Source organism: Vulpes lagopus, chromosome 1, assembly GCF_018345385.1.
Source record: "Vulpes lagopus strain Blue_001 chromosome 1, ASM1834538v1, whole genome shotgun sequence".
In the NCBI taxonomy this organism is placed as follows: Eukaryota; Metazoa; Chordata; class Mammalia; order Carnivora; family Canidae; genus Vulpes; species Vulpes lagopus.
The window spans coordinates 69,362,732-69,374,781 of NC_054824.1; the positions used below are offsets into that span (position 1 = coordinate 69,362,732).

The window sequence follows — 12,050 nt, forward strand, 5'->3', positions numbered from 1 at the left end:
GGCTGCCTGCCTCCTTCTAGGGAGGGGGCCCAATTGGGACCCTGGCCAGAACTCAGCTCTACTCTGCTGAACTGGTTTTGTCTCCCGCCTTCCTGGCCTGCCCCCAGTTGAGTCCCTGGAGCCACCTGCTTGCATGTCCCCAGCTGGACCTGGGCCTGGAGCAGCTTGGGGTCTCAGGCTGGGGCAAGGAGGGAGCAGAGGACGGAGGATTAGTGGCTAGGAGTGGGGAGCTGGAGCTACTCCCAGAAAGGGTGCTCTGGAGAGGGGTGAGGCAGCTCCTTGCTGCGTGGATCTGCCACGAGGCACACATCCCCTTGGCAGGCACACACCCCTCCAGTGACACCTTGTGCACTGACATCAACTCCAGAGTCCTCTTCCTCCTGCACATACCTGCCCATCGGAACTCCATCCTGCCCAGGTGTTTCCTGGCCCTCCTCCCAGGACAGTGCCTGCAGGGCTCCCCACAACCGCACAGAAAAGCCCGCACAAATAAGACCAGGCCACCCTTTGTCTTTATTTGAAGGGTCTTCTGTGTGGCTAAAACCAGGGGCTTGTCACTGGAGGTGGATGTGGAGGATAAAGGACACAAGGTGGTGAACAGATCAACCCCCACCTTGACCTTTCCTCCCTGGCCTGAGGCCCCAAGCTGCCAGGGCTTGGGGGCTGCGGTACATGTGCCTCCAATAATGGCTTTGTGTTGGGCCCCACCAGGCTGCCAGGGCCAGAGGGGCCTCACAAAGATATCTGACCTGACTGGGGGAAGCTGAGGCTGGGGTGCAGGTGGGGATGCAGCGAACTGGCGGCAGAACTGGCCCAGACCTGGGACTCCTGCCTAACCCAGAGGAGACCTACCTGTGAGTGGAGGGTGGGTAATGGAGCTGAGAGCCCAGGACCTCGGTCCTGCCCACCCCCTTGAGCAATCCTCCTAGGGGAGCCCTCCCAGGGTTCCCACACAGAAATGCTGTCAGAGGACAGGCAGCACACAGGAAAATGGGCCATGACCTGATGCCACATCACAGGGAGCCCTGGGACAGTGAACAACTGGAGCCACAGGCCTCAGCAGTCACTTTTACAATTTTGCTTTAAAAACTAAAACCTGGGGTGCCTGTGTGGCTCAGTTGGGTTAAGCATCCTACTCTTGATTTCAGCTCTGGTCATGATCTCAGGGTTGTGGGATCGAGCCCCATGTCAGGCTCTGCACTCAGTGGGAAGTCTGCTTGTCCCTCTCCCTCTGCTCCACCTGCCCTCACCCTGCCCCCACCCCCGGCTTTCTCTCAAATAAATAAATCAATAAAATATTTTTTTAAAAATAAATTAAAATAAAGCTTCCTGGTTCAGTGCCCCCCCCCATAAATAAATAAATAAATAAATAAATAAATAAATAATACAAACCTATGTAGGGGTCACCCTTGAACTGTGAGTTTGGAGCCCCAACAATCTTGATCAGTGCTCATCTCTGGGCACCCAGGACTCTAGGGCCACAGCGTCAGAAGCCTCATCTGTCACCTACTACCCTGTGCAGACAGAGCCCAGGGCCCTGGAAGGTTGGGGGACCAGCCCTCAGTCCTCCTGCCCATCAGTGGTCAGCCAGGACGGCACGCAGTATGCTGGGCACCCCCTCCTTGACAGGCCCCCCCAAGCACAAACAAGTCTCAGAGAGTTCGAGAGACACACAAGACTCAAGAACACCACATCCCACTAGGTTGACACAGTTCTGGATTTTATCCACAGTCATACGATCACAACTGATATATATATATATATTTGTATTTATATACCTTTAAATTACACAATCATGTACAAAACAGGTGCATTGCTGAGACCACAGCACTTCTCGGAGTGTCACAAGTGTTGGACGAATGGAGTCAGGAAGCCTAGGGCAGCAGATGGCGGGCGGCAGGGCAGCCCCAGCCCCTTGCAGAGCCAGGCTGTAGAATGGTGATTAACTGGGGACAAAACACATTAGTCGCCGAGCCCCATGGGGCGGGCCCGTGCAGCATTGAGGGTGCAGGTAGGGGCTACAAGAGATGGTGGGCACGGTGAGGGGTGCGGCCCCCACACTTGGTGGTGAGTGCCCTGACACCAGCACTGACGGGTGGGGCTAGGCCCCTAGAGCTCGGGGTGGGGGGGACGGCCAGGTGGGAGAGCCTCCCACTCCGGGGTCCTGAGGAGCCAGGGGACTAAGAGAGTGGTCCCAAATTGGGCCATGGAGGTGGTTGCTCAGAAAGAATGAGATCTCAAGTCCCTGCCCCAGAAAGGGCAGCTGGAGTGCTGAGGGGGACAGGCCTGGGATCCAGCAGGGACCCCAGGCCCTCCCCAGGTGCTAGAAAGCCACTGGCACAGACAAGGGGAGCCCAGGCCCCAAGGCGCAGATGTGCCAGCTTCCTGCCTTCCAAGGGTCCATGGTGAAGGGCAAAGACTCCCAACCCCAACTCCCACCCGGAGGAGAGGCTGAAGAGGCTTTTGGTCTGGAGTCAGATGGGCAGAGGGCTTCCAAAATCCTGCTTTGGGCTCTGAGGGGCCTAGGGCACATCTCAGGCTGCAGCAGACGCCCAGAGAGCAGACAGTAGCAAGAAATGGGAGTCCACCTGTCCCTGGGGGTGCCATCACCCCCACCCTCCAACTCTCCTGACCCTCAGGGAGCTCTGCAGAGTCTGCCGGGATCCTCCATGCACACGCCAACAGGGTCAGGGCCTGGAGACTGGGGTCCACCACCTGAAAGTGGACTGATGGCAGAAGCAGCCGGAGCAGAAGGACTGAGGGGTGCCAGAAGGCTGGGGTATCACCCGGGCACCAGGTGCTGTAGAAGGGGGTGGGGTGTCTGCAGCCCTGAGGCTCAGAAGCTCTCCTGGTGCTACAAGAAGTCCCAGAGGTTTCCGAGAGACTCCTCTTCCAGCCACCCCCCCAACCCCCACCCCGGCTGCCTTGAGGTTTTTGTCCTGCCCTGGTCTGGTCTGCTTCAAGCCCCTGTGCCCACATGTGTGGGAGAAGCTGGTACCTGGTACTAATACTTGGTAACCCAACCCTGCTTTCCTTCACCAACCACAGGAAACACTCTGACTCTGGGCAGGTCCTTTGCCTCCTCTACCCCCACCCCCCACCTCCCCAAAAGTCCTTTGAGACCCAGGCCTAGAGATACGGAGGGGCTGCCAGCAGGGGGAATGCTGCTCCAGGGGCAAGGACCAGTTGAGGACGGGACAAGGAAGAAAGACACTGTGACTGTCCTGCTCCAGAGAGCCTGGGAGCCTCCTTCTTGCCAAAGCCACATCTTTCCCATTGGTGCTACTGTGTTCCTCCTAGTGGTCCCAGGCTGGAAAATCCCTTGGACCCTGCAGCATCTTCTCGGGAAGGCCAGAGAAGGGGAGAGAGGGATGGGAGGCCACAAGGCTGTCTGGCAAAAGGGCAAGTTGGCGGGGCGGGGGGAGGGGGTGCTGGCTGAACTTGGTGAATCTAGGAAGATTCACAAGGAGGGGGTGCACAGAGAGGGACAGAGGTGGTTGGGCAAGGTGCCCTTCTCCCCAGGGAACGGGAGGAGGCTGCTACAGTTGCTGGCTTTGCCCTGGGCTGTGAGGCCTCTCCCCCTGCCTGAGGACTTAGGAGAGAGGAGCAGGGTTTCTGCAAGTCACTGAAGGGTATGGCTCTAAGCAAGAGCCTGTGCCCAAATCGCCAACAGCTGGAAAGAAGCACCCCAACCGGGTCTTGGTGCCACAGCTGAGCCTGGTGCTGGGGTTGCTGAGGGCCTGGCCCCCCTACACTCATCCTTCTATACCCCAGTGACACTGTCACCAACTCCAGCTCACCCCGTCACGTCTGGGGGCGTCTAGGGACCCCAGGACATGGCTATGGGAGAAGACAGCGACTGTTCCTCCTCCAGGCCCACCAGTCCTTAGGGGTGAGGCCAGGGGAAGAAGGGTACTCCCCAGGACAAAGTGGAAGACTGAAGACTGGGAGGGCCCCCTTCTCTGGGGTCTGAAGGGGAGGCCTTTGACAGTAGGGTGGTGGAGAGAGAGGAGCATGGCGGGACAGAAGGAAGAGGTCGGGAAAGCAGGCCCCGAGGAGAGGATGGGGAACAGGTGCTGGCAGCCTGGGGTTGGGAAGTGTAGTCTGTGGGGAGTGCGGGTCCAGGAGATATCCCTCAGGGCTCAGGAGACTCTTTGGTGGGATCTGAAGAGCAGAAGTAATGTCTCTGTTGGGCTAAGTACTAAGACCCTCACCTGCCCTGGGGCCATCACCCTGAGTCCCACCACCCTGGCCTCCAGGCGGCCCTGCAAATGCTTCTGTCTCTGTATTTTTTGTTTTGTTCTGTTTTGACTTTTAAAAAAATAAAAGCTTGATCGGAAAATATGTCTGGAACTCTATGGCGAGGGAAGAGGGACGAGAGAGAAGGGAGGGGAGGCAGTGGACGAGGGGTGAGGAGGGTGTGGAGAGGAGCAGGGCAGCTAGATGGCCTCCACGTAGTTTGCAGGGTAGAGGCCCAGCTGCCCACTGTCCAGCCGCCCGCGGCACCATCCCTGCTCGTCCTCCTCGCCCAGCTTGGTGAGCTCATCTCCTAGGAAGGGAACACAGAGGAGCTCATCAACAGGGGCTCAGAGAGAGCTACCCCCACCCCCACAATGCTAGGTGAGCTCTCTAAAACTGGTTATTCTGGGCCATCCCACTGCCCTCCCATCACTGTTCCAAAGCCTGCTCTGGAGCCCAGCCCCAGCCACATCCCGACACCCACGTGCGGCCCCCAGCCAAAGACCTGAACTGGGCCTCGGCCCTGCCCCCCAAAGCCCAGGCCCCGCGTCTGGGGATCCAGCCAGGCTTGGCCGGGCCCCAGCCGCACTCCTGCCCAATCCCGGCGCCCCCCGTACCAGCCTTGAAGCTCAGCTCATCCTGCTCCTGGCCGTCGTAGTCGTAGAGCGCACGCACACGCACTCCCTTGGCGTCGTCCTCGAAGGGGTTGGAGCCCCCGTTGGCCTCATTGCCCCCAAATGGGTTCCCACTCTCGTCATCTGACCACTCGGTAGCATACGGCTGGCCCCGGTCGTAGCTGCTAACGCTGGGACGCAATGAGAGGACCCTGCATAAACTGCCCCTCCCCTCGTCTCTAGGGCTGCCCCGTCCTGCCCATTAGGGCTCTGGCCCCAAATTCCACCAAGGCTGGTGTAGGGATGGGCCTCGTAAGAGGGGGTCCCGAGTCAGTGCCGCTCATTGACTGCTCTTTCGATAAATATGAGGCAGGACTATTAGCATTATTACCCAGCCCTTGAGTGAGGGGGCACTGCATGGGACCCCTGAGAACATCTGACCCTTCATCTGAGAAGGGCAGCAAGTGGATAAGGAGCTTGACCTTTTTTTGTTTGTCTTGTTTTGTTTTTTAAGATTTTATTTTTATTTATCCATGAGAGACACAGACAGAGGCAGAGACACGGCAGAGGAAGAAGCAGGCTCCCTCCATGCAGGGAGCCCAGTGTGGGACTCGACCCTGGGACTCCAGGATCACAGCCTGGGCCCAAGGGAGGCGCTCAACCACTGAGCCACCTAGGTGTCCCAGGAGCTTGACCTTTTGGACATCATATCCCAGCTCTGAGGCTTACTAACTAGCTGTGTGGCCTTGGGTAAGTCACTTAATCTCTCTGGGTTTCAGTTTCTCCATCTGCAGAATGGGACTCTCTACACACTTCTCAGTGTTGGGAGGCTTCCAGGAGTTAATATATGGAAAGGGCTTACAGCAGTGCCTGGCACGTAGTAGGAGCTCTCAAAGGATGACCTACCACTATCTTTGAGAGAAGCATGTGATTCCTGTGATTCAGACCATTTCTTGTCTCCTGAGGTAAAACTCATCTGCCCCAGTATGTGGGCCCCTCCAGCCCCCTCAGGAAGTTCTGCAGGAGGCACTCACCTGCCACGGTCCCCAGCCTGGGATGTGGTCTCCACCACTCCAGTGGCATTGGTCAGCGTCACCCCCTCTGCCTTCTTGGGCTGTTTCTCTTTCTTGGTGGCAGTGTGAGGAAGGTCTGGGTTCCACTCCTGGTGGGTACCAGGGGAGCAGTGAGGCAGGGAGACCCCTGAGGTCCCTTCCAGCCTTTTCCGACTTCCCTTCCCCATCCCCACACTTCCTCACCTCAAACTGGGGCCAGTTCATGGGCATACCAGGGCCGCTGGTGCTGCGGAACCACCTGAGGTCATCCTGGGCATCGGCCCCCCGGATAGCCTGCTCCAGCTCCCGGTACACATGGACATAGCTGTGCATGGGGGAGACGGGGAGTTGGGGGGCAAGATGCACCATGGTCCCTTCTCATCCTCGCTGAGGGCCAGAGGGAGCCCATTCAGGGCCAGCTAGGTAGAAGGTGGGCTGGCCAAGGAGCGATCCCTGAGTGGGCAGCCCTGGACACACCAGGGGGCACTCTTATCCCCACCTCAGCCACTCACCCATCCATCCGGGCATGTTTCCCCGGCAGCCAGCGTTGTATTTGGAGCCTCTTCCTTCTTGGCCCTTGCAGCTCTGCCCACCCCTCCTGTCCCAGTGACATCGGGCCCAGGGGGCCTTGCACACCACTTCCACTCCCTGCCCTCTGTGCCCGTGCCCCCCCGTGCTGCCACGCCCAGCTACCTGCTATTCTCAGCTAGGTTTAGGTGACGTTTGATGTCCAGCAGCACCTCCTTGAGGAAGACCAGCCGCTTTTCCTCAAACTGCTGGCACTGTTCGAACACCTGCTCCATGCCCTCCATGTACTGGGGTGTGGTCTTGCCCACGTCATCCAGCACCTTCTCATACTTCTCCTGCGTCTACAGGCACCAGGGCGAAGGAAGGGTGAGGCCCAGGCACGCGGCTCCCAGCCCCCACCCACTCCCGGCAGCTCTCAGACCCCAGCCCTGGGGCACCTTCTGGACATCCTGCTTGCACTTGTCCACTTTGTCCTGCAGCTTCTTCTGCTGCTCGGGCGTCACTGACTGCTCCGTCTTGCTGTTCATCTCCCGTGTCATGGCCAGCTTCTCCTCTTTGCAGGCCAGATGGTAGGCCTTCTTCGCTGCCTCTAGCTGTGGGCCGGAGGGAACAGGAGGTAGAGCTCCTACTTATAATCAGGAACAGATGCGGTCACTCGTCACGCCCTCCCACCTGCCGGGGGCTGGGGAGCACACGTCCTAAAGAGGCAGAAGGGATGTGGGCCCTTGCTCCAGGTATTTGGGAGCACTGCCCACCCATCTGTGGATGTTTCCCTGCACGGCACTGCCTGCTGCCTCTAGGGACACCCTCCCATTGGGCACCATGATGCCCGCCCCATCTGTGGCTATTTCTGCCATCTAGGCAATGCTGCTCCCCGGCAGGCACAATCCCGGCGGGTGAGGTACAGCCCACCCTCTCCAATCAGACTGCCCCTCTGAGCTCAGCTGCCCACCCTCGCCCCAACCGCAGCAGCCACCCCTGGGCACCTCCTTCATCTTCTTGGCCCAGGGCTTCTGGGCCTTGCGGAAGCCGTCTTCAGCCTCCTTGGTCTCCTTGAAGCCGCCCATGATCTGCTTGTGATAGGCATCCTTCTGCCAGTTCTTGACCTTCTCCAGGTCCTCATTCAGCAGATTGTTCTTTACTTCCTGGTGCAGTTCGCTCACCTTGTCCGCCTCCGTCATGATGGCACCCCAGGCCCGCTCCAGGCTGCCATACTGTGGCCCTGAGGAAATGTCACAGGATCACGATGCCCTCATCACCCCCTGCTCAGAGGCCTCTCTCATGCCTCCTTTCTCTGAGGCTTTCCCCGTCCATGCCACATGCACAGAAATGCCCTCCCCTGCTCTCTTTATAGTTTTATCCATCTTTCAGAGCCCATGTACCTCCTCCAGGAAGCTTTCTCTGACTGCTCTGTTCTCACACCCTGCGCTCACCCGGGCTTGGCCTGCAGCCCTCACTGCATCCTTTACACAGCATCTGCCCCTCTCTACTCCCTATCTCCCCAGCCAGCTGGTGAGCCCCATGGTGGGGGGCAGCCTGGACCCGGCAAGCTCTCACAAGCCCAGCACAGCACCTGGCACACAGCCGGTGCTTCAGGAATGTTGACTGAGTATAAGACTGAAGAAGCAGCTGGTGACTGATGCCGGGAGGCCACTGGAACCAGACATTCCACAGTCGTTTGTTTGTTCATCTGTATATTGGGGATCAACTCTGTGCCAGGCACAATGCTGGGGAGTACAGGTTTAGCCCCTGCCCTCATGGGATTTAGGGTCTCATGGAAGAAAAAAAAAATTAACAAATACATGTAAACCCTAACCTGAAAGTGTTCCAGATTAAAGGAATCTATACACAGGATAACTAAATGCAGGATGTGATTCTGGATTGGCTTCTGGACCAGCACAAACAATTGCTATAATAAAATTTGCATATGAGTCATATTAAATGTCCTGAATTTGATCGCTGAACTATGGTTATGTAAGCAAACGTTCTTATTCTTGGGAGATATATGAAGGATTTAGGGTAGAGTGGCATGTCTCCCACGTAAACAGTTTAAAAAAATGCATCAGAGAAAGAGGGACTGAGAATACAATGTGGTAAAACGTTAACTGGTGAACCTGGGTGAAGACTACATAGTTCTCTCTCTGATTTTTGCATCTTTTCTCTAAGAAGTTAAAAGTATTTGGAAATAAAAAGGTCTGGTTTTGTTTTGTCTTTTTAATCCAACCTAAAATCGTACAAAGTCGAGTAGAACAGGGACAGGGAGACCTGGCTTGGTCTGGGAGGGTCAGGGCGCAGTGTGGGGCCGGGGCCGGGGGCTGCAGGTGCATCCGCGTGGCGGGGCGCCCTGGGGCCCCGGACCGTGGGCAGCGCGCCGGGGGTGGGCATGGGAGCACCTTTCTCGAGGAGCTGGCGCCAGCGCTTGGCCCAGTCGGTGAGCTGCTGTGCGTACGCCTTCTCGATCTTGGCGCGCTCCTGCACGCAGTTCATCAGGTCGTTACACAGGCGGTGGCCGTCGTCGATGCGCTTCACCGTCCGCTTGTAGTTCCCCACCTGGCGGCCAAGGAGCGAGCACGACTCCCGCGGGCTCCCCGCGGCCCGCGCCCCCGCCCGCCCGGGACGCCGCGTCCTGCAGGGGGCGCCGCCGCGCCCTCCTTCCCCCTCCTCACCGCCTCGCCGCCCCGGAACGCGCTGGGGGCCCCTCCTCCGTTCACTTTCGGGGCGGGGAGGGGGGTTGCTCAGCACCCGGCGCCAAACCTCACGGCCTATACACTCCCTCACCTGGCTTGCCACACAATTTTCTCGCTGCCACAAAGTGCAAGATTTTTATAATTTGGACCCAGACTTGAATGAATTATTCATCTTGTTCTTGCAGCTAAACGTATTATATTTATAGAGTCATGTAAGTGTTGAGCTGAGCTGCAGCTTCTTGACATAATATTATGTTTTGTAGACATCTCATTAAACACTTATTAATACAGGCTTGGCAGTTTTTGCTTTGGGTTTAGGAAGCGGATCGAAAACATGTTATTCCTTGGTCTCAGATAGTTTGGGAGCCGCCTGAAATGCTGGCTTCTCTGGTCTCCACCTCTTTGTTGCTGTGGGGCTTCTGGAATTCACGCTACAGGGTAGGGGGTGGGGAGCCGCAGTGAAAGGCTGTGTAAGCTGTGAAGCCCTGCACCTGCCTTCCTGAAGGTCAGGGTCTGAGTGAGATTCCCTAGAGCAGCCAGTCAGGAGGAGCCTGTTCCACATCACAAAATGCAGCAGGATCTCTCCAGGGGCAGCTGTGGGGCAGAGGGGCTCTGGGCTTGGTGGGCAGTGGTTTTACCCCACTTCATGGCTACGGCTGCCTGTTGAACACCAAGGAATTTGGAGGGACCCGAGGGGCTGGGGAGCAAGGTTGTGGGTGGGTGGGAGCCTGGCTGCCACAGGGCCAGACCATCTGGTCTCCAGGACTGGGGAGCGTCAAAGCCTCACCTCCCAGAAGCTGTCAGTGGTCTCCTCCGGAGCTAGCGAGGCCTCGTCGTAGGAGCCAGACATGGTGTAGCCGTGGGGGGACAGGTGGGTGTGCAGTGGTGGTCAGCAGGCTGGGCTGCTCATGCGCTAGGAGGGTAAAGAGAGATCCCTGGAGAGGGGAAGTGCCCCATGTGGCCCATTCCAGGCCTGAGGCCCAAACCTGCTGTGGGGATGAGGGCTCCACAGGCTTGAGCCTTGCATGGGGATGGGGACTTCCTGCTGGGGGACAGGCTCCCCATCCTTACGGTAACCCCAAGAGTAACTTCGTAGCACCCCTTGTGTAGACCCCCCATCTTGCCTCCCTTCACTCCATATCCTCTCCCCCAGATCCATTCTTCAGCTCCAGTGTGGCAGCTCTTTTCAGAAGCCAGCCCCAACTGCCAGAACCATGGCACCCACAACTGTTTTTGTGCTCCTGGACTCAAAGTTAAAAGTCAGAACCATACACTTACATATTTCTTTATATAAACCTGCAGTTGGCCTCAGAAACACACACAGCTCCTCGAAGGCAGCAATCAGGCGAATCTTTATGCACGTCCTGCCTCCCTTCCCCAGGACCTGGCATCCTGTAGGGCCCACTGAGGCTCCATGACCCCAGCTGGTTCTCAATCTGCCCCCCTTAGCACTGCCCCCACCCTGATCCACCTGAACCCTTGCACCAAATATACCCTCCTTAGCTCTCCCACCCAACAGAGTCCCCGGTCTCAGCCCCTAGAGCCTCAAGCCCCCAACCTGGAACCTGGACCTGAGCTCCCTGGGAAGCCGGCAGCAGGGCCCGCCTCCCGTCTCTGGCCCAGGCTGGGCCCCTGTAAATGCCCTTTTGCCTGCCCCGGTGCCAGGCTTCAAAAGCCTCCATTAGCCACTTACGTGTCTCTTTAAGAGTCCCAAACATGCAGCTTCCTGGCCTACAGGTCAGACCACTGTGATCTGTGTGAGCACTGGAGTGGCTGTGTGTGGCCTGGATCTGTCGGCAGGCATCAAGGCTGTCCAATCTGGGCCATGTGCTGCCCCAGGGCTGGGATGCCGCCCTTCCCCGTGCCCCCACCCAGGCCTCGCTGCCAACCCATGCAAGAATGGCTCAGGAGACAGGACCCAGAGGGCCAGGGACCTGGTCTTCAAAGGGGCAGGGAGGCCAGGGCAGGAATGACCCCATGAGGAGCTGCCAGCCTCAGGGCAGGGGATGCCCAAGGGATGCCTCCCTGCCTCTGCACTGCTCAGGGACTATGAACCCTCTCCCGAGGGGCAGCCCAAGTGGCTCCGTGGTTTAGCGCCACCTTCAGCCCAGGGCATGGTCCTGGAGACACAGGATCAAGTTCCATGTCGGGCTCCCTGCATAGAGCCTGCTTTTCCCTCTGCCTGTGTCTCTGCCTCTCTCTCTCTCTCTCTCTCTCTGTGTCTCTCATGAATAAATAAATGAAATCTTTAAAATAAAAATAAAAATTAAAAAAGAACCTTCTCCTGTGAGGATACTAGGGGAGGGTCGGCCTCTGCGAAGTTCACACCCACCTGGGGGTCCCGGGGATGCCCAGCCCCTATGGCAGCTCACCTTCAGGCTCAGGGCAGGTGGCATCGCCACGTGAGGATCCTTGGTCAAGGACATCCCTGCCTTCCCTGGCTTCAGTCTCCCTGTCTGTCCAGGGGCTAGTGCCCTACTCCCAGTAATAACCCAGTACTGCCTCCTCTTTGCTCCTCCCAGGCTCTAAATATATTTTGTTCCACTCCCCTTCACAAAGCCTCAGACCAACCTTCCCACAAACTCATGCACAGTGGGGGTGGGTGGGAGGAAGGGCGGCATCAAGGGACAAAGAAACAAGTCTGGATTTTGATTTTTCTGAATTTGGCACTTTTCACCTACAAAGCAGCGTTCACTTCATAAAGAGCAACGCATGTAGATATGGGAAAGTGAAAGGCAGGGATATTTAATGAAGGACTTTCAGCCAGGTTAGATTAAGTATCTCTGGGACCAGAGCCCTCTCTAGAATCCTTCAAATCATACAGAACCGTGCTCTTTGGGGATTCAAATAATGCTCAGTTGTCATCAGGCTAGCAGTGGGCGCAGGAAGGGGAGGAGGGTAGGGACATGCCCTCATGAGAGCAAAGGTCG

At 57.5% G+C, this 12,050-nt stretch overlaps 1 protein-coding gene across 3 annotated transcripts in view; it reads right to left on the minus strand.

Annotated features, from left to right (window-relative positions):
• Positions 1 to 1,699: 1,699 nt before the first annotated feature.
• Positions 1,700 to 12,050, minus strand: part of PACSIN1 (protein kinase C and casein kinase substrate in neurons 1) — a 57,836-nt gene continuing 47,485 nt past the window's right edge. For 2 of the 3 annotated variants that reach the window (XM_041772100.1, XM_041772106.1), the window contains exons 2-10: positions 9,908 to 10,033; positions 8,827 to 8,983; positions 7,420 to 7,655; positions 6,871 to 7,026; positions 6,599 to 6,774; positions 6,110 to 6,230; positions 5,888 to 6,015; positions 4,857 to 5,044; positions 1,700 to 4,549 (exon numbers count right to left, since the gene is read on the minus strand). In XM_041772100.1, coding sequence (XP_041628034.1) covers positions 4,440 to 4,549; positions 4,857 to 5,044; positions 5,888 to 6,015; positions 6,110 to 6,230; positions 6,599 to 6,774; positions 6,871 to 7,026; positions 7,420 to 7,655; positions 8,827 to 8,983; positions 9,908 to 9,970 — 1,335 coding nt within the window. In that variant the 5' untranslated portion in view covers positions 9,971 to 10,033 and the 3' untranslated portion in view covers positions 1,700 to 4,439. Of the gene's footprint in view, positions 4,550 to 4,856; positions 5,045 to 5,887; positions 6,016 to 6,109; positions 6,231 to 6,598; positions 6,775 to 6,870; positions 7,027 to 7,419; positions 7,656 to 8,826; positions 8,984 to 9,907; positions 10,034 to 11,492; positions 11,631 to 12,050 lie in introns of those variants that run through there. The other variant, XM_041772091.1, reaches the window with a different exon arrangement.